At 45.5% G+C, this 22,123-nt stretch overlaps 1 protein-coding gene across 1 annotated transcript in view; it reads left to right on the forward strand.

The window, feature by feature from the left end:
- The window catches only part of LOC119437219 (uncharacterized), a 38,790-nt gene extending 21,269 nt beyond the window's left edge, over positions 1-17,521 (forward strand). The window contains exons 7-9 of the mRNA XM_037704265.2: positions 3,744-3,807; positions 8,514-8,681; positions 17,095-17,521. Coding sequence (XP_037560193.1) covers positions 3,744-3,807; positions 8,514-8,681; positions 17,095-17,165 — 303 coding nt within the window. The 3' untranslated portion in view covers positions 17,166-17,521. The remainder of the gene's footprint in view (positions 1-3,743; positions 3,808-8,513; positions 8,682-17,094) is intronic.
- The last annotated feature ends 4,602 nt before the right edge of the window (positions 17,522-22,123 follow it).

Raw genomic sequence — 22,123 nt, forward strand, 5'->3', positions numbered from 1 at the left:
TTTCGGGTTAACAATCCAGAGACTTTGGCTGTGCTTTGGGTCACCTTGCAGCAGAGAAAATATGACGCAACAAGAACAAAAGTGTCGGGTGTTAGTGCTATGCTGCTGTATTCGACACAAGCGAGAGAATCGAGCAACGCCCATAGGATATATGAGGACTCATTATTGTACATGAACCCAAGAAAAAGGAATAGATGCTGGCAGTTTTTTATTACATGCAAGTCGTTTATTTTCTTTATTTTGTAATGAGATTTAATAAAAGAGAAAATTAGTCTTACAGCAGCCTAGCAGCAGCTAACAGCCCGAACTCTCTGGCAATCACAGCACGGGTCTGTCTTCTTTTTTTGAGGCTGCTAACTAAAACACGAGGCGCGTCTGCTTCATTAGAATTTATTTGTTTATTTTCTGTTTCTTTGTATAATCACTGGTACAAAGTTTATGAACCTTGGGATCCTAAGTCTCGTGTTTCTGCAGCTGGGTATTTAGATTTCTTGCCTGTATTAGTATCGGGAACAACATAGCTGGTACGTACACATTTACGGGCTGTGGTCTTGACCTGCTCAGAAATTCAACCTCGCATCGGAATCCACACCCCTTCAACTTTCGGTGCATTCTGCACATGCAGGGACCCCTTTTATTCGTGTGGGTTCACCATTCTATTTGCATGGTGCCACTCCACGTGAAACGTTCCAGGCCCTAAAAGAGATCATTGCCGATTCCCTTGGTAAAAATTGGGCTTGGAAAAAAAAGTTTAATGTCCACAACCAATCTGACTGGTGTTCATTACTGCACTGTGTCTTCACAGCAAAACACATGCAGGCCACAATTGAATTCTGCCTAGATTATGAACTCTTTATGCCTACCATGTGGGCACATGTTTTTTATGTGTGTGATATGACGATTTATTAGACGTCTCACGCAATCGAGGCAGTCCACGAACGCTGATGGTGCGCACAGCGACAGACGCAAGGGCACTTCTTCCTCTTCTTCACTACATGTGCGGTAAATGGCAGTAGAGTATCCGTTTATGCTGTTTGAATGTTGATGCTGCCGCAACTACGTTTTATGATACAATTGTGTGACAAAAGTAAACCATGACTGCTTCGAGGTCGTCGTGAGGATGATATTGTTATCAGACACAAGACATTGTGCACAGCACTGATTCATTGTTTTATACGTACTGCAGATAGGAAGATTACGAGTTATGCAAGAACCCGAATCATCGACACTTAGCGCCAACTGTAGCGTAGGTGACAAATGTCAAGAAATTTCCAGCTTCCAGGCTTAGTCTGCTGCGAGTGTCCATGGTCCAGGTCACGTGCCGTTATCGTTCTGGTTGGAAACGGCAGAGAAAGAATGAATAATTATTCTGCCTCTGCGTAGTTCAAAAAGAGGTTATGTTAGCCACTATCTGCCACTGCAACAAGCTCGCATTTATGCCGTGTTTGCCAAGCTGACCGCCCCGAGCCCCCAAAATTGGAAGTGGTGAACTGCGAAACGTACGCCGTTTACGATGTATGTATTCTGATATCAAGGGACACAGCAAGCGATCACTTGACAAAGAGCCAGAGTGCATATGCGGGCCAGAAAAATAGCCGGCGGCGCGTACGTGTTCTGCAGTGAAGAGTCCTTGGAGGGCCTGCGGGTGAGATTGGTTGTCGACTGAAAATTTTTTTCTGACCTCAAACAACATTTACTCAAGTTAACATGTCTAGATCACAAGCTGAAAGGTTAGTGCATATAATGAGCTATCTCACTTATTTTTGTTGGTAGGGCCTTAATACTTTTTCCGAAAGGTCTGAAAATCTTCTGAAAGTGTCTTTTTGGCAACTTAGGAGGCAATTTTTTGAAACTACTTGATTACATATATTGAACATTATTTTTAGCAGGAACAATAGCAACGAGAGAAATAGTACAAAAATATTTAGGCTGAAACATCGACATTGTTTATGGAAAAAAGTTTCTGAAAATGCGCAATTTCTTGCTGTTTTACTGAGCCAATGAAACGTGGAAAATTCATGTGTTCACCTGTGACATCACGTGAAAGTACCATGCCAGTAGAATATTTTGAAACAAGATTTGGCATTGTACCTAGTTTCACACTTGATAAAAAAATTAATGTATTTGCAGGATTCTACCGAGCCCCCATTTGTACCGCACCGTTTATATTATCGCCCAAATATTAAAAAAAATAACTTGGCGTCGAATCTACTGCGCACATCATGTAACGAAGCCCGAGTCGACGCGTACCATGTTGAAACAACTTTATGAACCATACAAAGGTATATAGACAGGCACACACCTAAATCTTAGCGGCTAGTCGCTATCGGAGTACAAAGACACTTCTTTTTTCCGGTCTACCGACCATAGAAAGTCATCTTCAGTTCCGTCTAGTGCATTAGAAGCGCCACATGAATACAGCAAAGTGGAAAATGGCGACTGCAAACCAAGGCATTAAAAAACGTCCATTCGATGGTGCTGTGGCTAGCTACCTTGCACCGAGCTTTCAACAACGAAGCTGTTTTAGGCAGCCGTAATTTGTGGTGCGTATCGAGAAACTACCGAGAAAGAAAATAAGAAAATAAACTTTCTTGCCGAGGTGGGATTCGAGCCCGTGTACGCCCGATCCCAAAGCGAGCGTCGTAACCACTAGGGTATAAAGCCCCGCTTGAAAACATGCATTTATGCGAACCATATCATTGCGTTCGAGCGTCGCCATTTTCGTCCACAGCTGGCGCGTTCGTCCGCACGTGCTGTGTGAGGTGAAGAGGTTTTACGTGCTATGAGACCGAGAGAGAGAGAGACGCATTCACGGAGCGGGTCTCCTGGAACGCAGTGTCGGCATTGGAACGTGGTGTCGGTGCTGCAAGCTCCGCTATGCAACACGTAGTTACGGCCGCAAGTCCGAAACGCGGTAAGAGAAATTGTCATCATCATGAGTAATAAGATGAAAAGTTCGCTCACACTTCCGGAAAATGCTGGGCTACGATCGTCCAGCTTCGCCTTTTCAAGCGTTGCGCGGCCGAGTGCAAAGTCAAGCGTTTTTTAAATTTAGCAACAATCAGTTGAATTTTTGACATTGAGTACGGTTTGCGGGTGGTTACGATTGTAACACGCATGCAAATTTCAATGCACTTTTCAATCAAAAAAGGTGGTCGTTGGAATCGTGCAAATGCGGTACCTCCTACCGACTTTTGCTTCATCACGAAAACTTCCCAGAGCACTTACATAACCTAAAATTTTTTTCAGAAAAATACTTTCGTGAAACTTATTCACGCAACCGCCAACTAGTCAAATTCTTTTCCAAGAGAATCAGTGTTGGTCAGCTTCGGCTTCTGAGGCGTTTCGCGTCGAATCACCCGGTATTTTACAGATACTTCAACTTTGCCCGTGTCCCAAAGAAGTTGATGAAGACAGTTTTATGGAGATCCACATGATGGGGAAGCTTTACAAAGAGGAAAACTGTTATACACCTGACGGTTAGCACATAGCTATGAAAGAAAGCCGTATAAATTCCTTTGTTTCCGCTCTTACAGTTGTTACTGGAAACGGGGCAGTGACCAGTTCAGTACCTTGGAGCAGGTAGAAACATTTAACTGTGCAGATTTTTTCCCCACTTTGTGCTACCTTCCGCTGCACAAGTTTTCTCCTTCGTTAGTAACTGATGGAAACTGAATGAAGGAAGTTATTTTATTTAGCTGGATCTCTGGCGTAATGATTGTTCGCAACCATATGCTTTTCAGGATTCGTCCTGCGACCCAGATGAAGAGCCTAGCATAGAAACCATGCACCTGTGTGACGACGAAGGTGAGGGCATGGCACAAATTTTTTATAGTTTGCATGCAGGAATGCCCAGCTTTACTGGAATAGTGTGTCGGCCATAGACAAGAACTCTAAACTGGTGGTGGGGATTTCGTTTTTGTTTGAGTAGTCTCTGGGCAGGTAACTTTGTTTCAGGCTGTAAGTCTCAATTGTGTAAGTTGGAACTTGTCATGGCTGCAGTATTTAGATGAGCGCAGTAAAAGAAGGTACAGACGTCTGTTTGTTTCGTATCATCTGTTAGTCCTTTACTGCGCTTAAGTTTGGTGCATTTTCAACATGCTATGACATGGAGGTGATGCCATGGCAGCTGTGTTACGATTCACTGTGGCATGCACCAGCGCATCGTTTCACGTCGAGAATGCTTGAGGGAACTTTCCGATTAGCGCAGCGCTTCATTCAGCATGGGAATGATTGCCTGTGCATAGATTTGTCTAAGCTTAACCCTTTTTCGGCAAACTATCATTGCAAATTTCTTCTGCAACTGTAATTAGCCTCATTTAGCCTCTATATCCGGCCATTGTGCTCTTAACACATACAAATAAATGTAGTTGCCCATGGTGACAGCTTCTTGTCAAACATCTGCATCTGGCGACATGCGCACCTGAAAGCGTCGCAATTTATTGACTCACTCAAAATTGGTTCTGCCCTTGGTGTGTTTTCAACTGGCTTGGCCAAAGGATGGTGCAGTTATGTTTTGTATAATGTACAAGTTCATATTGGGTGCTCTGCTTCAATTATTACCGATTTAAGAGGGAAAAAAAGTAAGGAGGCAGAAGTGTCTGTATACTCTTCCTTTTATGCATGGCGATAATGCGCATAAATTTTAGTTCTTTTTCTTATCTTGATAACTAGATCACTAGTAGTAACTTCAGCATTCGGTTTACTGTGGTGGTTTCTGCACAAAAATATGACAAGGAGGATGAGGACAAACAACTGTACAATCTGTTTTTTTTCCTTGTTCTTTTTGTTGTCATTTTTAGGGAAATCAACTAGGTAAACCGAATCTTCTGTCGGCTAGCCACAGTTGAAGCCTTGTTGGAGTAACTGCAGCAAGGACACATGCTTTTTGGTAAACAAAAAGAAGGGAGAATTGGTGTGGCAAACGGCTACTGTGCAATTACCAGGAAAGTGTGGAATTCTCTCTCGGCTTTGTACAGCCATGATATCTAGACATGGATGCAGCCAGGCTTTTGTGTCGCTTGGTGTAGTTTGTGGGAAAGCATGGCTGCTTTGTTGCGTTATTCCTCGCTCGGTATCATGTGGTCAACCTCTGCTCAAATTTAGTTACCCAGAACTTGTCATTTGCTGCAACTTCAATAAATTGTAACCTGTTTGACTAGCGTACAGATTGTAACCTCGGCTGGTATAAAGTTAAACTATTCCACCATCACCACCCTATGGGCAGACCTGGAGCCATTTTGACCTATCATGGAGGGTCAATGGCCGATTTGGAATAAAAACAGATTGAAATAACTTAAGTTATACCGGCCCTGTGCAGGTAACTTGTCAGCTAGTATGATACAACCAAATGAAGCCATAGAAAGCGTCAGGAAACTTAACTGATCATTTAATTGACGTGCATCAATCGTAAGTGGCACTGCGTAATACTCTCAGGGTTAAATCTCGCACACGTAACGCAAATTACCCGAGAAAGGGGATGCGGGGACAGCCACTGCTGTAGCTTGGTTTCTACTAGAGCATCACTGGCGTAATGCGGAAGATAATGGTTCAGCTCCCACCGGCACCAAGTTGGTTTGCTTTCATTTAGATTTGAGTTTTTACGTTGATACAGTCAACATTCGATATTTCAGACTCCCTATAACATCCGAAAAATCGGGCAGTCCGAAAAACAGAATGCATTCCTTTTAGTGGCCCCAAGGGCTGAAATCGCCACAGGCACTTCAGAAATATCCCAAAAGGCTTGCCAGTACACATATTATGCCCGTCGGTGCTCGTACTGTGATAGAAGACAGCGGGTGCATGCGTGTATAATTTAAACATACCATCTCCCGTGACAATTGCCCCTTCCGACTTTTGCTATGCTTCACCGCAATACTTAGTGTATGCTTCACCGCGTCACAATGCTGTCTTGAGGCAAAGCAGACTCAGACCATTTGCAAGGAAGCCATTGCTAACAGCGGCGAATTAATTCATTGAAAAGCACGCTGCCGAACAGCAAGAAACTTGGTAGCGAACGTCGAAGTAAAGCTAGGCCTAGCTTTGCCACGGTGGTGGCTACAGCTCCAAGCGGATCTGCGTGCGAGAGCGCCAGTTCGAAGCGACTGGATAATCAAAATGGCGGCGGTGCCGTTTCGAAATATTAATGCCGTTTCGTACCTGCGGTTATGGGAATTGTCCGGAAAATCAGACGGCGAAGATTATTTGCGTCCGAAATTTCAGAAGTTTTGATACATTCACTCTATGGGGTACGTGGCGGTGCCACGAAGGCGTCCCAATTTTCGAGCACGTCCGAAAAATCGGGGGTCCAGAAAATTGCTCGTTTACTGTATTAAAGAAGAGTTAATTTCCCCTATGCTTTTCCTGGCTTCATTGTCTATTGGTGTCATGTGGTTGCAGGTACCGAAAGGCGCGTCCAAGTTTACCGTATTCTTCTCGCTCGACTATAATTGAAGGTTGCATTGTCTTTAGCCTCTACGAAAGTTGTCTACAGTCGACTTCCCGTTAATTTGACCCTGACAGGACTGAACAAATTTTTGATCGAATTACCCAGTGGGTCGAATAAAAGAAGCAGTCGAAAAATGGAAAAACACACTGCTGTATAATTTGGCATTATTTGCCCGAATTAACACGCCCCTGAATCAAGCCTGTGCCCAATTTGTGCGTGTCCAGAGTAAAACAAAAAAACAGAAGTGAAAATAAAGCTCCTAAATAAAAAAATCGAATGTGCGCCCAATTTTTTAGCAAAAAAAGCAAAATGATTAAGGGTCTAATGTGTTGCACAATGGCGGCTTGTTTCGTAAAGTCAGAATGACTTTTTAATGTAAGCCGAGAAAGCGGTTTGGTTTTGTATCCGACTGCACTGCGCAAGCAATTTTAGGCAGCATTTTCTCGGATAGAAAAAAAAGGCTTGCCTTAGAAATGGGTAAATACTGTAATCGGACATTGTGAGCTACGATTATTCTTTGAATATCTTCCTAGGGCAGGCCGAAAACAGGCGTTTTTCACTGTAGATGACATGCGTTGAATGTACTCACTGTCCCTTAAGCGCGCGCCAAGACGCGTGCCAGTAATGGGGTCACTAGTGGGGTCATCATAGCAGTTAGGTGCGTGCGTGCTGACTTCTCAAGTTCTAATTATCCGGCAAACCCAGTACCTTCTGTCGTGATCGAAACAACCGGAGTTGAATTAATGGAAGTTTACTGTAGTTATTATATGATACAGGGCATGCAGTTGTGGGTCGTTTTGTGGAGTCTCAAGAGCAGATGCTTATTTTGTTGCAAGGAAACATGCTTGGTGGCAAAATATAAGTTTTATGGACTATGGTGTGCATTAGCACCACTGTAGTGATGAATATGTTGGAAAATTTAAATTTTAGCTGTTTTTGCAATAGGCATAGTGTGCGGCCAATTGTGGTCCAATAGCCCACAAGAAGTGCAAGAACAAATAACACTCGGAGGAAAAGGCAGAAAATATTTTTTGTTTGCGTGAAGTTCCTAAGGTTTACACAGTATAAAAAGCTACATAAAAAGAAGTGCACTAAGTGATCTGGCTTGGATACTGAAGCTATAATTTAGTCAGTCAAGGACATCACATTTAAACGCAACTGGTAATGAATTAAGCTGCAAGGAATACACTTCATTTATCACTCCAGAGTTCCTAGTTATTCAATGAATGTGATATCTTGAGCAGTTTTTTTTATTGAAATGTCTGTGTGTGGTTTCAAAATACTCTAGCGTAACTGCATAGTGTATCAGATATATGATACGCAACAATTTCCGCTCTTATAATCCCAACCATATGTTTTTTAGGAAGTTGAGAATTCTGACATTTGTGGCATGAACAAAGCTTTGACAATTTTTTTTGCAAGAATACGAAAATTCATGCAAGTAGGGGTTACGGTAACATAACATTTTGGTACGAACATAATAAAGTGCCAAAGTCTGTAGGCACCCTAAGAAAGCAACCTGTGATAAGATAATGAAATGCAGAATGTTATGAGCAAGTTAAATGGTGTTCCATGCACCAACTTCAAAGCTAGTCGCTCAGTAATGGCTATTTTCACTTTCACTTGAGTTGAATTGGCAACAGACATTCCGTGCTGCCTGACACTGCTTTTCCTTTCTTTTTCTTTTTTTCATCTGGTAGGCACGAATAACCATTCTTATCCTTTACTATTTGGCCACAAGCAAATGTTCATAAATATCTCAAATTTTTTAAATAGAATAGGAATTAACTAACAACGATTATTAAATTTATATTTAAACCTTTGAGATATTTGCACACTCGATTTTGTTAATGTATTAACCAGCATGTTAAGACTCTTGGGCTAGTTGATGTTGCCTTTAATCTTGCTGAGAGCACTTCGCACTAAAAGGACTCGCATAAAATGGAGTGGCGAACACAAGCGCTTGTGTTCCCTCTCAATAGCACGTTGAGTTGGCAAAATCTGAACCACTGCGAGTCGATCGCACCGGTTGAGCTGCGCAACATTTGATGCCTTCTCTCCGCAGAAGGCTCCAACAAGCTGCCGGACGAGTTCAAACTGGACGACAAGGACTTCGAGGTGTTTAGGGACGTGCGTGGCGTAAGGTTGCAGCAGAAGCGCAGCGTGCCGGTCATCCCATCCACGCCACCGCACTTTGCAGCTTCACCTGCTCTGGATATGGGCGACTTTAAAGGTGAGCGCTGTTCCTATGGACTGTCTCCGGGTCCACCAGTACGCAGTCAACGATTTTTTCTTGGACATGTCCGATAATTGGATGCCTTTGGTGTAGTGGTAATACGAAATTGTGAAGTAAAAGAACCTGTGCCTGCTTGGTGGCTATGGCATTCGGTTGCCAAGCACGAGGTCAAAGATTTGGTTCTCGGACAATGCAGCCACTCGCCAGTGCGGGCGGAGTGGTGTGTGTGTCATACTTTGTGTGTCATACTTTGGGTGCATGCAAGGGTGGGACTCCTGCACTAATGGCACCATTTTGATACTAACACAAATTCCTGCGCCAAACTGCCCCAAACGCAGAAAATTGACCGAAATTGTGCCAAGATGCACCAGAACGGCTTCAGAATGAGTGCTCCAGCAGTGACCGCGAACAGTCAGTGGTTCCTACGAGAAAGAGTACAGCCGTTCGCATTCCGCACACCGCGCCACAACGTCTCCCGCACAATTTCTCGTAATTTTCACGCTTCATATTTACACTGAACTTTTCAGCGCTTTCGGCAAGTGGCCGTCGCGCGCACGGCTGCTCCCGGGTGTTGTCGCTGCTGTAGAAATTGCCAGGGTGGCTGTATTTAGAGTGTATTAGAATACAGTTGAGTGGGCCGAGCGGCGCGGTTCTCTCTAGCTGAGGCCCAAAACAACAAGGTAGGCTGAGGGCGCTGCGAGCGAACTACAAATTGGGGAGGCGCAGGCTGTAGTCGGTTCACTGGCCGGCTGTCTCTGTCCCCAGGGCCGGTATAACCTAAAACTATTCCAATCTGTATTTATGCACACATGGGCAAGGCCCAAGCCGTTTTGACCTATCATGAAGCGCTAATCGTATTCAGAATAAAAAGTCGGTTTCGCCCAAAAGGCGGAGCATCGATTGCGATACCTAATTAGTAGACAGCTATACCAAGTAACCAAGTATATCAAGAAAGGGGTTTGGCAAGGAGACACAATCTCTCCAATGCTATTCACTGCATGCTTAGAAGTATTCAAGCTCTTAGACAGGGAAGGCTTAGGAGTAAGGATCAACGGCGAATATCTCTGCAACCTTTGGTTTGCAGACTAACATTCTCCTATTCAGCAACAATATGGACCAATTGCAGCAAATTATTGAGAACATTAACCGAAAAAATGTAAGAGTGGGGTTGAAGATTAATATGCAGAATACAAACCTAATGTTTGTATTCTGCATATTAATAATGGGGATCGTCAGGGGATCGTCACCTGGCAATGGAGTTGCCAGGTGACGATCCCCTGGCAATGGAGCAAGAATTCAGGATCGCCAGTCAGCCTCTAGAGTCTGTATAGGAGTACATTTATCTAGGTCATTTACTCACAGGGGACCCTGATCATTAGAAGGAAATTCACAGAAGAATAAAATTGTGTTGCAGCGCATACAGCAGGCATTTTCAAATCCTGAGTGGGAGTTTACCACTGTCGTTGAAAAGAAAAGTGTACAATCATTGCATTCTATCGGTGCTAACATATGGGGCAGAAACTTGAAGGTTAACAAAAAAAAAAGCTCGAGAACAAGTTAAGCACCAGACAAAGAGCAATGGAACGAAATATGTTAGGCCTAACGTTAAGGGACAGGAAGAGAGTGGTGTGGATCAGAGCGCAAACGGGATAGCCTATATTCTCATTGACTTTAAGTGAAAAAATTGAGCTGCGCAGGCCATGTAATGCGTAGGATAGATAACCGGTGGACCATTAGTGTTACAGAATGGATACCAAGAGAAGGAAAGCGCCGTCGAGGACGGCAGAAAACTAGGTGGGGTGATGAAGTTAGGAAATTTGCAGGCGCGAGTTGGATTCAACTAGCGCAAGACAGGGGTAATTGGAGATCACAGGGCGAGGCCTTCGTCCTGCAGTGGACATAAATCTAGGCTGATGGTGATACCAAGTAAGGTTAGCAAAAGGGTGTTTATCGGCCGCATAAACTCGGAAACATTAGCTTAATAACTAAATAAAAAATGATGTGACGCGCGCACAGGCAAACAGAATTGCAGCTCACTCGATGACCGCGGAAACTCCCTGCGCGGCAGCAACTGCGAGCGAACTGAACTTCGTGCTGCTTCGCTTCAACGCGAACTAAGCGGCGAAAACAGCACACACAAAGCTACCAGCACTCGGCACACTACGTCCCCATCGCAGATCGCTTTGAAAATAGGGCCCGCGCGGCCGCGCCTTACGCAGCAGCCGCCGGAGTAGAACGTGCCCTTCCCTTCCCCCGGTGCATTACGCACGAGAGAAGACGGCTCCCCGCTTTCCTCCCTTGCACGCGCGAGATTCAGCCGTCATCGTCAGCTCACCCTCTCATGCTTTCACTCGCACATACAGCATACGGCTCGCGGCGACATTATCGCCCTTGGACTTTATACAGAACAATCACGACGACGGCATGAATGCGCCTGGAGTGTCATATAATCACAATAATAAAAACAGATTACACATTTTAATGACATGTACACACCTTGAAACACACAGACGAAAACTTTTGCAGAACATATACAAGTCACACACACCTTTACATCCTGCTTTAATTTTAGGAGACGATCCCCTAGTACCATTACCTGACGTGCTTAAATTTTGAGACGACACTGGATTTTTACACAAACTATAGATGAACACAGCTTTTGCTGTTTTTAAATTTTAGTTTATACCACCCTGTGTTTGGCGCAGCAAAGCCTGAGTCGCTTTTGCGCCACTAAACCCCATTAACTAACTAACTAAAACAGATTGGAATAGTTTTACATTACACCAGCCCCGTTGCGAATCTCCGGCTCTGCGGTGACGTATTGTCACGGTGGTAAAATACGTATTTTACCACCGTAGATACGGTGACCCAAAAATTATGTTATCGCGTAGATTGGACCGCATAAATTAACATTTGCCGCTATTATCATGAGCCTCGGCGCGGGAATATATAGTTCCATCATAGAGCGACCGATGTTTTCGGCTTTACAGGAAAGCATGTGCCATGCCGCCGGTCAACCCACTCTTCCGTAATCTAGTACACTATAGCTACAAAGCGCGCTTCTACTACGCGCTTCGTGTTGGTTTAGTCTGTGTTTCATTGTGGTTTCGAAGTGCACTGGAATATTATATATTCCATTATTCCACGAAAACACAGATTGGCCTGCTCTAAACTGCTTCAAAATGCAATTTTGTCAGCTCCAAACTGCTCCAATACTCAACTTTACTTGCTCCAAAAATTGCTCCAAAATGACTTCGGGCAGTCCTACCACTGTGCATGCCAATGAACCTCAGGTGGTCAAAATTTATGCAGAGCTCTAGTCGGCAGACTCTTTTCGACGACTACTTCGCTCAGTAGAAATTAGATGGCGGCTCCGGCATGCCCAGCCTAAGGTGCCTAGATAACGGAAATCCAAGGTAGCACCATTCTTTCATCTTGCCACCGTCCCCCACACTCGCACTTACTATTTCCTCCTTTTTCTCACCTGTGATTTGTGCATTGTTGGCACATGATGTTCCAAGCCTCTAGCGGTGATATTTAATATTTTGCAGAAGGTTCCAATCTAGGGCACATGCACCAGTGATCCGGTCTGATTTCTGCCGAAATGAAAGATGTAGTCGTAGTCCAGACATTATATACTGGCTAGTGTGCAGTGCGCTGGCTCTCCTCAAGGAGGGAGGGTAGCGCCATTTTTGATGGATGCTTCCAAAACCCATGAAGGGGCAACGTTTGCAGCGTTCCCGCCGCATTTGCATGTGTGTACTTTTCCCATGCTTGCTCATCATTGCAAGGTTGCATTTGTTGCAGCGTTCCAGCAGCATAGGCCTAACGGCGGCAAAACCAAGTGCTGATCTCAGTAATAACGGAACGTACCTAATGCTCTGTCCTCATCATTAGATGAGACTAAGCAATTACTTATTTCACCATTTATTTCTTGCCGGCAGGGCAGAGAACAAGCAATTGGCATGAATTTCGATTGAGAGGAGCGCATGCGAGGTTCTATATCTACGGGTGTAAAATATAGCCTGCACAATGTTCGCAGGTAGACAGCCCTCACAAGTTTTCAACCTTATAGGGGGTGCATCAATACTGTGATGGGGAGGAGGCTGGAGGAGGAAATTTTCTGGAAAGGAGAAATGCTACCTTGAAAACTTTCATTACCCAGCAATTTCTTTCCTAAAGATCATCAGCCTTGGTGACGGCTCGTTTCCCAGTTCCAGCGACCGGAATGCAGAACACTGGCTGCAGACACTGCAAACAATGCATGGAATGCAACAGCACTCTTGTACTTAGGTTTAAGTGCGCATTAAAAAACACCAAATGCCCCAAAATACATCCAGAGACCCATACTGCGTTGCCTCTCAACAGTTATGCGTTGCTTTGGGGCATTGTATCCCATAATTTAATTGAAACGATTCCCGGCCTAGCCCGAAAGTGCACTGCGTATTCATCTGTGCACTGACACTGGGCTACTTCCGCCTAACTACCATTAAAAATGTATCCCTTGGGTGAATCCTTAACAGAAACCGAGAGCTGATTTGTGGTTGCAGTGCACTCGGTCTTATAACCATAGAGAATCTAAACACAGGTGAAGAATGATGACATTAGTGCTGGTTAAAAAAAATACTGTGCAGAGAACAGTGCTGGTAGGAGCCTTACTATACTCTTGAAAACTGTCTGCCAATGACGGAAAAGCTGCGGAGGCAGTGCATGCACAAGTAAAAGTGTTCCTGAAGAAGTTTTCATCTTCATCTACGTTGTTTAACCAAGCGAAAAGAAAACATAAACACGTTATAAGACAATAGAGTAGAACCTGATTGATTTGATCCCGTTTCGTACGATTTCCCAGCACCAATGTGTGCCATCAGGAATACCAATCCAGTTGCGCTTCTTTGTTTTTGCCAGTTTATGCATTCCCAGCAGACACAATTTTTCGGCGCTTACGTTCAGTACATTGCCAAACTGTGATCGTATATGTTTTCCAGCATCTAGGTCCCATGTGAACAAGAAAAAACATTCGCGCGTGGTCGAGAGCAGTAGGTGCCTGCCACGGCAGCTTCCCCACAGTACTCGCCCACCCGTGTCACATGAAAATGCCGCCACGCCCTCAGCTTCCGCTTCTCGTATCAGCAAACCTCCTCGCGGGTCATCGCACATCACATTCACAGCTAGCACAACCAAACCTATTGCAATAAGGTCCTTTGCCTATGCTTTTCACAGCGTGTGTGGCGTAGTGCCGTTGGAAGTATACTGCGCGCTTTTAATAGGGAATAACCCAAAAGCGCTGCCGTTGCCTACTGCAGGCAGCGCGTAAGTGAGCATCGTGTTTTGCTTCTGAGACATCTCTGGCGGCATTATATGCTCTGGCGCTTCACGAGCTCGATTTCGTTTCGGCTTCTCGTTGCAATCTTGAAACATCACGCAATAGGAAACGACAAAGCACACCTTGGGCCGATCGGGGCCAGCCTGATGCGCGTCGACGACTCGTACCGCAGCAATTCTCGCCGAGTGGGCACGTCAAAACTTCCCACCAAAATACCCCGCCACGTCGAATTTGAGGAGCGCAAACTTGCATAAGCTTGACGTAGCCACTATAGAATGACAACGCGCGTCTCAGGTCGCTTTTACCCCCACCAGCACTGCATATGTCGGTATATCATACTGCAACGATTCAAACAACACTTTGCATTCTGAAGATGTAATTGAATCTGACAGGTTTTGGAGCGCAGCGCTTAGGTGCCCGTTCCTGTGTTGAGCGTTGGCGTCCCTCGGTGTAACCGAGCCAACGAGCACAGCGAATGATGAAAGAGCGAACGCAGAGTGCAGCGGGGGATAGAAGAAAACAAGAGCGAAGAGAGTGCAAGGAAGAAAGCGGCGGAGGAGGGTGCAGCGGAAGCATGAGGAGGAAAGCGTAGGAGGCGAGTATGGCGAGTGTGTCCACTGATACCATATATGGAGACAAAGCGCTGGCATGAGCTTGTGACTGCGACTGCGCAGCATATTTTTGGCGTATGTCGGTTGTGTTCGCACACGTGGACCAGATGAGGGAAATTAGTAAAGCATACATTATCAAGAAAAAATTCACCGACAAATACGATACTCCCTAATGCGAAATTTGAGTGCAGCTCTACGTGTTTTCATTTCGCGATGTATTGGCTGACGCAGACAATTTGTTTCGTGTGGCACGTCGCAAACAGAGCGAAGTGTGGCGCGACTGCCTTTCTAATCTGGTGATCGCAAGAGCCAGTGCGTGAATGAGGCATGGGCGCGATTCACAGCAGCAGCCGCCGCCGACAGACCTACTAGACCACGCCCGCTACTCTGGTGCCATCTCGTAGCCATCGTTGCCACACTATGCTTCTCTTATGCTTTTGTCATACCCTCCTCCGCTTTACACCTCATGGTTCCGCAGCACCCGCCTCCTCCACTTTCCCCCTCGCGTCTTTCATCTCCCACTGTGCTCTGCATTCGCTTTCATCTTTTGCTGTGCTCGTTCGCTCGGTTACGCTGCCAATGCTCGCCGCAGGAATGGGTGCCTAAGAGCTGCGCTCTAAAATGAGGCGAGATGTGTCAGCCAGCCCTCTCTAGCACTGCACGAGAAAGCTTTTGGAGCAGGATGACAGTCGCACATTTATAGCGCGTTTCAATGTGTGATCGAGCTCTGTTTCACGAACATACCTTTTCTTGGCGTTTCTTTTGCGTTATTTCTTTACTGTATAGTTTTCCTCTGCATGTAAGTGCAGACACAATTTTTCTTAGTATGGTGTACACCCATGTTTCTGAAGGAAACCTTCAGTTGATAGTAGGCACTCGTGGTGTGTTCTCTCCCTTTGTGCTTGTGTGGTTGTAGCGCAAAATTTTCGACATTAATCAATACCAACTTGCTCAGTTCACCTCCCTGATGAAATAGAATTTCTGGTAAATGGCGGTTTTTAAATATTATGCAGCGTTGTCTTGCACATTTCTTAAACCATTAAATAGTGTACTTACTTATTCACCCACTGGCATTGCCATCAATCACCTGTGGCACATTCTTTTTGCCATTTCACAGCACATTGCCATAGTGGCACTGGTTGAATGCGTCAATAAATTTACCTTAGTTACTGGGGTACTACAAGTGCTGCAAGCAAACAGCACCACAGACATGGATTGGCGCCACTCTCCAAACATAAATAAATCAAGCTATTGTCAACTGAAAACAAGCCACAGCTGTATAGTCGGGTTGCATGTTCCTTAGTAGTAGGGGTGTGCGAATATTAAATTTTCAAATGCGAAGTGAGCTTGAATAATGAAAACCATGTGCGAAATAGAACGTTTTTTGAATACGAGTACTATTGGTTTTGTAAAAATTAAATTTTGTTCATTACAGAAAGGTACGAAAGAAAAGATCTGGTTTATTAATAGCACAGCAAATAACGTACGGGAAAATCATGCTTTGTGGTCAACAAAATTCTCTAGTACATCACTTTTGCTTGACAGTATCGTAACTGCAGTTATTTAATGTCGTGGAGGAAGGATAGCCGCTTGACATGTTCGGGGAGCACGAACCACCTTCCTGTACATCTCAATTCCTTCCAACAACGAAAATAGCTGCTCACTGAACACGCTAGTCTCTGGTATCGACAGGTATCTCTTGAGCGGATACCGTAGCCATAAGCATCAGCAACGGCCCCATGACAGTGCCCCTTTCCTACTTTCTGTGTGCTTCACTTCAAGGCAAATATGCTTTACCACAATACATTTTGTATGCTTCGCATAACACTGCTTTCCTTTGGTGAAGCTGACTTAAAAAACCAACATCAATTTTTGTGGGTTCGAATAGAAGTGCCTTTCAAATCGAATATTCGAAGTTTTGGATATTCTATGCTACTTATTAGCCGTCCAAACCCGAGCTTTTGTGCTGAATTCATTTTTTGCATTTTGTGTTGCATTCATTACAGGGGGTTGTAGTGAGCGTTAGCTTCGCTTAGGTTTAGTGCCACGTGTGCAGTGTGACAGACGCCTTGGGAACTAGCTCTCCTACCTTGATCTACATGATAATGCTAACCCTGTCTAGGTTTATCCAACTCGAGGGACACTTGGATCACAATTTTTCGTTGCATGAAATGGTGCGCCACCTCTTTGTTACGTTTCATGACGGTAAAAATGGGAACAGGAATCGTCTTGTCAACTTTTGGCCGCAGTGCGGCCTGCAGCAAGCTTCATTTGAGCTATGATGCAACAAGTTACTATGTATCTGGCAAACAATTGGTTCACAGTTTAGTTATCTCTCTGATGAAGCAACGACCTTGACAGGGAGAGACGTTATTAAGAGAGGGAGCAGACGGAATGTCATTGTACTCCGCATGTTTACTTTAGCTCAAAAAATTCCATGCACTGCACTCATGCTGACCCCTCATAATTTTCGCAGATGACTTTGTGGACCTGAACACCAACGAAAAGCCTATACAAGACGAGCTTCAGTACGTGCCACTGGACTGACCGAGTGCCGCCGAAGAGCTTGTAACCATGACTTGCAGTCCATGTCGGCACCTGATTGACTCAGCACTGCAGAGTGCAGACAGTTTTAAGACCTTCTTTTTTCTTCTTTAAGTGCAGGTAGGAAGGGACAGCACATAATCTGAACTTCCTGGATTCTATGCGAGTGCTTCACTGAAAAAAACGCAAAAATGTGGGAGCTCAGATGTGTTTGGCCTGCCTTCTCTTGTCTTAACAAAGGCAAGGTTCCTACCGACAAGTTTCTCGCACTGCATTCAGGCTGTCGGAATGCACCTGTATTGGCTGCAAATAAAGTACTCTTCTAAACACTTAAGCAATGTGTATTTAAACGAAAGTTGCTAGTGTGGCTGATGTGGCCCAAATCTTTGCCCCCTTTGTCCAGACTCCACAACTTCATTGCTCTCCGTGAAGGCAAAAGGAAACCTAGTGTTCATAGTCAACGCGGTTTGAAACGAAATTTCCCAGCAATAATCTATTCTTTATGCGTTGTTTCCTGTCCTTTGCTTGCATTCCTGCAAGTGCTAACCAGTCCTTGGGCCTTTTAGCTCAATAGGGGAAGAAAAGAGATAGTTCACTGTTGCTGGGGCATGCTGTGGGCATGAGCACTGCGCTGCCTTTTCATCCACTTCAATTTATTTTATAATAAGTATGACCATCTAATTATATAGAACGATTTCTATTCAATTAAAGAAACTTGCTTGGCATAATTGCCATTCGGTGTTTTACCTCGTGCACGTATTTGTGAGGTGCAAGCCAGAGCCCTCCACTAAGCCTTTCTTCCCAAGGCAATTGAAAACGGTGCGCCTTCACAAGGGTCGTGATCGGAATACACGAATGTATCTTTAGTGACACGAAGAAACGCGCAAAACATCAGCGGTTTGTAAAAAGGTGCACCTTCCTTGCCTGATGAGTTGGTGGGGCGAGCGGTGGTAAGGTGTGTTTGTGTACATTGCGAAGATTCTTTGGGCTCCATAACCTAATCTTTTTGGTTAAAGAGGTATGTGCTGAAGCGAAATTCTAATCTCTTGAGGCTGGTATGGTATTCTTTTGAAATTATACTTTGGCTAATATTGCTGTAAGAAGTTCATTGGAAGAGAAAATTAAAGCCAACCTTCCATGTTAAGTTTCCCATCGATATGCCAGCACAGCCGTGGCAGTACGATGTCACGAATTTCAATTTACTGGAAAAAAATCTTGAACATGGTCCTGAATATAAACCTACCGCTCTGCTAGCCGTAAACAATGGCCCTCTTCGATTATCCGTCTCCGACAGTTCCGGACTGTCCGAAAGACTGCATACGCAACGCTCATTAGCTGAAAGCACGGTCTCGAACAGTCCGGGATTGTCGGGGAACGGATAATCAAAGAGGCCCAATGTCGTAAGGTCGCTTCAGTCATGAGAACAATGCAAAACAAAGTGGTAAAAAGTTAAGAGGGATAAAGTGCCTCGGAAAGGCCGGCAAAGTTTCATCAGGGGCAGTGAGAGGATGGAAAGCCTTTAGAGACCTGAACAGAAACTGTTGACTGCGTGCTTTGGTGGTTTTAGAAGAGTGGTTTAATCAGCCAGATGTTTAAATTTTTCGTACAAGCAACATCTGCCTCTGAATAATCCAGCTCAACATCTGCCATCTGGCGATTTTTAGAGTGCAGCACTTAGGCGGCCGTTCCTACGGTGAGCGTTGTTCGAGTCGGCGGCGTAATCGCGAAAACAAGCACAGCGAAAGATGAAAGAGCGAACGTGGAGCGAGAGATGAAAGACGCGAGCTGCAAACGGCGTGACTAATGAGAGTGGCCTCTTCAGTGACGTCCTCGCGGGAAGCTGGTGTTATGTGGATGCGCCCAACTGCACGCTGCATACTCATATCTGGTCTCAACCGGACCACTCGTTTTCTACTATCGTCTGCTCGCGTCAGCTCTCGCTCGTGCTTGTTTGGTTAGCTTGGTTTGGTCTCGTTCGCACTTGCTTCGAGTGTCAATGATTTGCGATTGTTTTTTTACTGTGGTGAGTATAAACCGAGACATCCTGATGGAAAGGTCCTTGGAGACAGTGCGCCATATGAGATTCTGTATGACAAAACAGACCTTTAATACAAGGACATGGACGCTGCACCCAGTACACCATGCTCCTTGATTTTAGAACGCGGCAACACCGCAACAGAAGAGAGCACACCAACATGATTATAGTCAGTGGCAACGATGTCGTCCTCTTCATAAGACATGACTCGCGATAAGAACGAAGAACGCAAGCGCAGCACCGACCTGTCCGCAGACGAAGGAAAAAGCACATGACATTTCGCACCTGCAAAGACGATGCGAGATTTTTGTGCTCTCGCGTGACTGCTGCAGCGGCTCGCCGTCAATTGGTGTGGCCGCTCCGCTGCAGCTGCATTCTAATGCTGGCGGCGCACCACGTCCGTTTTACCGCTAGTGTGTATGGAGCTTTCTGCAGCAACGATTACTCCGAGATAGCACCAGAGTAGCGTGCGTCGTATTTTCACCGATAACGCCATCAATAGGGTAGGTGGCGACCGCGTCAGAACAAAGCTCTGCATGAGCGGAGGTATGTCTGCAGCGGCTGCTCAGAATCGCGCTCACGCCTTACTCGCGCACTGCCTCTCGCAATCTCTCGATTAGCGAGTCAGTCGCGGCACGAGGCAGCACAAGGCAGATTAAACGTGTGGCACAAGGCAGATTGTCTGCGCCAGCCAGTATATAGCCAAATGAAAACGCATATAAAGCTCTGCTCAAATTTCACATTAAGGAGTACCGTAATTGTCGGTAAATTTTTAAAAGTGCTGTAAAACTTAAAAATGATCGGCCCGTATACGGTGACGCTAAAAGTGACAGCATGCATGTTTCCACCATTCATCACGCGTAGTAGTCGGCGCTTTGAGTTCCTGCCTTCATGATCAGCCAGCGTCGTAACGTTTCTTCGCCAGAGATTGTGGTGGCGTTACTATAGTTGCAGTCATCGTCGCCTTGTTGCACACGCACAGAAGTTAGCCTTGCACAAACATCTGGTTCTGCTAACGCTTTCACCAACCCCAGCATGCTGCATAGGCACTAGCTACCTGCTAAATTGTTGATCTTGTCATTTTTAAAATGTTTTGCATAACAGTGACTTCCAAGTGGATGAGGTCATTTTTTTCAGGCACAGTAGTTCGAACAATAATGTTGGTTGGTTCAGGTGAGTTATATAATGGACTACATCTCGCAATACGCTAGAATAGATAGCTCTGCAAGAAGTAGGCCACCACATCTAACAAGGTGCAAGAATTATTTTCATGCGCTTCCATGTATCACTCCAAAATTCGCCGCGATATTTCCATTTGAAGTGCCAGAGAGCAGGAGGATAGGAATAAACTTTATATTTCCAACGGTTATGGCTGTTGGTGCCCGGGGTTAGGCTGCCAGGGGTCCATCGCCTGAGAAAAATCTTCCGAGATCCTCGGCAATAGCCCTGGCCCGCTGGACAGAGCAGACACTTCGTATATAGCTTGATGCATGTGCGTGCCACTGTGTGCGTGCTCTGCATTTGACTACAGCCTGGGGTAGCAAACATCAGGCGCTTTGCAAGACAGTGAACAGACAGGGATGACTGGCGTTGGAGAGTATATATATTATAAACACTATGCGAGTGAAAATTAAGCTACAATGAGAAGCGCATCACTTTTGTGCAGGCTCTTAGAATGGCTCTAGAGCCTGGCGTACATTGATTGCACTCGAACTCCGTGTAAAACAGTCTTTGCTGCCAGATACTTGGCTGATAATAAACCTGAAACACTTCTCGGAAGGTTTGTCGGTGAATGAGAAGTGTCTGCACAGTGCCGCTGAGCCCACAATGCCCTAATGAGCATGTGCAAGTAGGTCTTCACCGCGTGAGACTTGGCGGGGGGGGGGGGGAATGCAGATTGAAAAAATAATTTGGTATGTTTATTAGAGATTTTCATAGCAAAATTAGACTTTGCCATACTATCTTCATGTGTAAAATACTTCGGCAGAACCCATCTCACGATGACCATCAACGGTAATGCGTTTAGCATTGAATTAATATGGCAACTCAATGTAGTGCTACCACGGAAACGAGTTAAGTACAAGGTGTTCACTGCAGCGGCACTCCTCTTTCGTCCTTCCCTAATGGCGCTCGGCGCCATCTAGCACCGCCACCATGCAGTCTGCGTGTGGCCTCTGAAATGCATGGTGCGCCGGTGCGTGCGAACGCTGAGAAATGTGCAATGCGACATCCGGGCTCCTCTATCACGCTCCTTTCTGGACATGCTACGCCATCTAGTGGCGCTACCGACAAGTCCACGCGTGGCCTCCATGACGAGAAACGTGGCAGTAGTTCTCTTGCTTGCCGCACATCCAGTAACACATACTCTGTGACCCATGTTGGCGAGACATTCATTGCAGAGCGGCACAGTGCATTCATGGTGCAGCTTGCTAAGGTGTCGGTGTGAAAGACGTTCCTTGTGAAGCAGCACATACCAAGTGCATTTGTGGCACAGCCTGCTAAAGCGTCGGCTTGCTGTCCTTGAACACGTGTGAAGTAGGTTCGATTCCGCCAAGCATCGGAGAAGGTTAAGGCACTTTTGTAGTGACAATTGATAGTGTTGTGTTGCACAAGCTGTAGCGCCACCGGCTACTAGCGCCACCTACTGCTGCGAGCAGAAGGCGGAGTGACGAGAGCAGGGCTGGGTAGTTTGAGGATGAAGAATAAAGCACTTATATTCGTGATCGCTCTGAGCTCGGGTGTCGGCACCACTTCTTCTGTCTACATGTGACAAACTGGCGACGAGGGTGCACCGAACTACATGAACAGCCATGCCTACCTTCGGTAGCATCTAAGCGTTCGAAGGGGAAGGCACGCCTGGCCTGCTTACGTGGAGCACGTCCAAGAGTTCTTCGAAGCCAACGACGTCGTGACAGCAAAGAAAAGG

Source organism: Dermacentor silvarum, chromosome 1 (assembly GCF_013339745.2).
Source record: "Dermacentor silvarum isolate Dsil-2018 chromosome 1, BIME_Dsil_1.4, whole genome shotgun sequence".
Taxonomy (NCBI): domain Eukaryota; kingdom Metazoa; phylum Arthropoda; class Arachnida; order Ixodida; family Ixodidae; genus Dermacentor; species Dermacentor silvarum.